This window comes from Mandrillus leucophaeus, unplaced genomic scaffold (assembly GCF_000951045.1).
Source record: "Mandrillus leucophaeus isolate KB7577 unplaced genomic scaffold, Mleu.le_1.0 Scaffold195, whole genome shotgun sequence".
Lineage (NCBI taxonomy): Eukaryota > Metazoa > Chordata > Mammalia > Primates > Cercopithecidae > Mandrillus > Mandrillus leucophaeus.
Window position 1 is genome coordinate 1459031 of NW_012101976.1, and position 3468 is coordinate 1462498.

At 53.9% G+C, this 3468-nt stretch overlaps 1 protein-coding gene across 3 annotated transcripts in view; it reads right to left on the minus strand.

The window, feature by feature from the left end:
• Window positions 1–3468, minus strand: part of ALG1 (ALG1, chitobiosyldiphosphodolichol beta-mannosyltransferase) — a 15458-nt gene that overhangs the window by 8712 nt on the left and 3278 nt on the right. For all 3 annotated transcript variants that reach the window (XM_011978449.1, XM_011978452.1, XM_011978450.1), the window contains exons 4-6: window positions 2837–2985; window positions 1178–1267; window positions 699–809 (exon numbers count right to left, since the gene is read on the minus strand). In XM_011978449.1, the coding sequence (XP_011833839.1) occupies window positions 699–809; window positions 1178–1267; window positions 2837–2985 (350 nt within the window). The remainder of the gene's footprint in view (window positions 1–698; window positions 810–1177; window positions 1268–2836; window positions 2986–3468) is intronic.

Sequence of the window (3468 nt, forward strand, 5' to 3'; positions counted from 1 at the left end):
AGAGGCCACAGAGCAGGCCCAGGACCCAGGACGGGCACCTCTGCTGTGGTGAGGCCTGCAGGCTCCGAAAGGTTGGGGTGCCCGGCCGCATCAGCAGTACCAGGCCACCCCTGCCGTCTGAGGCCCGGGCTTGCTTTCTCTAATATTGTTGCTGGGTGCTAAGGTTACAACAGCAAACAAGACTGACTCATTCCTTTCCTCATGGAACTTACTGTCTTATCATCCCCTGGACTCAAGATGAGGGTGCTGGGGTGCCCTCCCACACCACCCCAGCTTACCCAGGGCACACCTCAGGGTGTGTGGACCTGCACAAAGATTCCCTTCTCAGCCCCATGAGACACCCCAGGGGACACACAGGTCCACAGATCCTGCCACAGGCCTGGGAACCCACTGACAGGAGAGTAAGACAGCGCAGGGGTCCACAAACATTTCTTAAAGGGCCACAGAGTAAATACTTCAGGCTTTGTGGGCCACAGGTTCTGTGTTCTGCTGTTGTAGTTCAAAGGCGGCTGCAGACAACTCAGAAGGGAATGAGTGTGCTGTGTCCCAGTGAAACTTGATTTACAAAAGCAGGAGACTGGCCTGTGGCCTTAGTTTGCCAACCCGTGGATGAGTGGGTTCCCAGGTCTTCAGGGAGAAGGGGAGAGCCCAGGGCAGTGGCAAGCAGGAGAGAAGGCAGCTGAGGATGGGAGACCTACCGGGCCCTGAACGGAGAGTGCGTGCGGCCCAGCTTCATGAAGAGCCGGTGCTGCAGATCCAGAGGTGTCTCTTTAAAGAAAGATGCCGGCTTGTCGTAGACAGTCACAGCCCTGCAATGAAATCATGGCGGGGCTACTGGGAGGGCTAAAGAAAGGCCTCAGGAATAGAGGACTCAGATGCTCCAGGAAAAGAAAGATGCTTGGGGAATCCAAGTCTCAGACGATGACAAGAAGCCTTGCAATTACTTGGGAATGCACAGAGACGTCCTAGGACCAAAACTGCCTGGACCCCCTGGCTGGCTGGGAAAGAAACTCTGCCCCTTCCTTCTCTGGCTTCCCCAAACCAGGGACCACCTCCCAGGCCCTCAGTATTTCAAACTGCCTCGCCAGCACGGCCACAGCAGGCAAGGCAGCTCTCACTGCAGCCAATCAGGGGCCCTGTGCCCCTCCCAGGCCGCCGTAGTCCCAGGCCTTGGTACCTGATGCGCCAGTTCTCCGCCAGGTCTTCCCGCATGGCATTGGTAACGCACAGGTTCAGGTGGGACAGGCGCCCAAAGAACCTCTCGTACCTGAAAAGAGGGATTAGCAGTCAGCAGAGCCCTAGACAGGCCTCCGCTACCACCACCACGTGACTCGACATCCCTCAACGGAGAAAAGGCCGCAGAGCTGGGAGAGTCTGTACTCCCTGAGTCCCCCCTGTGCCAGTGCTCTTTCTTTATGCTGTATACACCTTTCTTTATGTTGTGTCATTTGTTGGCTTAAATACAATCACTTTGAAAGGAAACTGCGCTCCAGCCTGGGCAGCAGAGCAAGACTCTGCCTCAAATAAATACATACAAACTGAAAAAATCAATAAAAGGACACTGTGTATCACTGCCAAAGTGGACATCCTCTCTCTTGCTGTAAAAGGCCTCACTAGTGGGTCTCAGCCACCCTGTGCTACCACTGCAAAGGCTGTAAGGCTACGGCTTGCTCTCAACGTGGGGCAAAGGGATTCAGTGAACGCTGTACACATTCTCTCCTAATGGAGACAGCCCTGATCGCAGGGGAGAGCCGGAACAGGGCATGAGCGGTATCACCACCAGGGTATCATGGCCTGTTCCTCTCTCAAGATGCGGAGAAAGCTCAGAAATGGGGTTGCCTAGGACGACATTTTGGTCCTTACACTTAGCTGTGTGGCAAGACGTGTAATCGTTCTCAGCCTCAGTTTCCTAACTTGTAAAAGGTACACCCTCCTAAGGTGCATGGAGATTGAACGAGGTAAAATACAAAAAGGTCTTGGCCGGAGGACTGGCATGCAGCAGGTGCTCACCATGAAGCATTTTGCTCAGTTTGCTCAATTGAGCTGTTTGCTGCTGCTGTCACCACTGCCAGTGAACAAACTCATCAGGGCAAAGGTCACAGCCAGCCAGTGGCCCAAGGCTGGAAGTACACACAGAGGCTGGACATGCACAGAGGCTGCATGTGCACATGAAGGCTGGCTGTGCAGAGTATAACAGACATGTTATAGTCAGGCTCAGGGTACAGCACACGACCTTCCCAGCTCCACGTCCCACCGCTACCACTGGCCCTTCTTCCCTCCCTGTCTCATCAGCTACAGCAACTGTGGCCCACTTCTCCAGCTCCCAACAGCAGCCCTGGGTTTCAATTTGGGAATCTGCTCTCACACACCCTCTGTCCATGGGATATGGATGCTCCTGAGACCCAGCTCTTCTACTGGAGCACTTGCCCCCTGGCCTCAATAGGCAGATCAGAGGAAGGCAGGTAACCGACATGAGCCGATCAGAGAGGGCTGCCCTCCCCACTGAGCCTAGGTGGGGACGAGAGCTAGGAGAGCTCTGGGAACCACCACCAGAAGGGAGTGTGGAGACAGACATGAGCTGGGTCCCAGGGACACTGCTGAGCTCGAAACCAATCCTTTCCCCAGACACTTCCATTTCATGGGCCAAAAAATGTGGTCCTTTGCTGAGGCCTGTTTCTATCACTTGGAACCAGCATTTGGCCTGATTCACCAGCTTCACCCCGCCTCCTGCAGAGCACACAAGGAACCAGCTTCCGGAGGCCCACAATGGCCCTTCTTCTCACTCATCCTTGAGTGGTTTGGGGGATGGTATTTTACCCTCTTCCCAGATTCTCACCACTTGGCCAGCAGAACGAGGGGGTGGCTGGGGCCATGCACCAGACCCATGATGGAGTAGCCATAGTTGTGCCAGTCAATGACGAGCTTGCTTCCACAAAGGCAGCCCACGAACCAGCACACAGCAATGCTAGGCAGACCTGGGGGGTTCTAGGAAAGACACAGACTTGAAGAGGAGGAAACCCAAACCATGCTCGGCAATAAACCAAGTAAAAATAGTCACAACACACATGGTGATGAGTCTATTACTTTTACAGCGCTCTTGATAATAAGCAGAAGAAAGACCCTCCCACCACCAAAACAGGTGTAAAAAGTCATAAAAGAAACACAATGGGCCAGGTGCGGTGGCTGATGCCTGTAATCGCAACTCTTTGGGAGGCCAGGGCATGACGATCATATGAGCCCAGGAGTTCAAGACCGGCCTAGGAAACACAGTGAGACCTCATCTCTACAAAAAATTTAAAAATTAGCCAGGTGTGGTGGGACACGCCTGTAGCCCCAACTACTCAGAAGGCTGAGGAGGTAGGATCACTTGAGCCCAGGAGGATGAGGCTACAGTTAAGCTATGATTGTGCCACAGCACTCCAGCCTGGGCGACAGAGCTAGACTCTGTCTCTAAAACAAACAAACAAA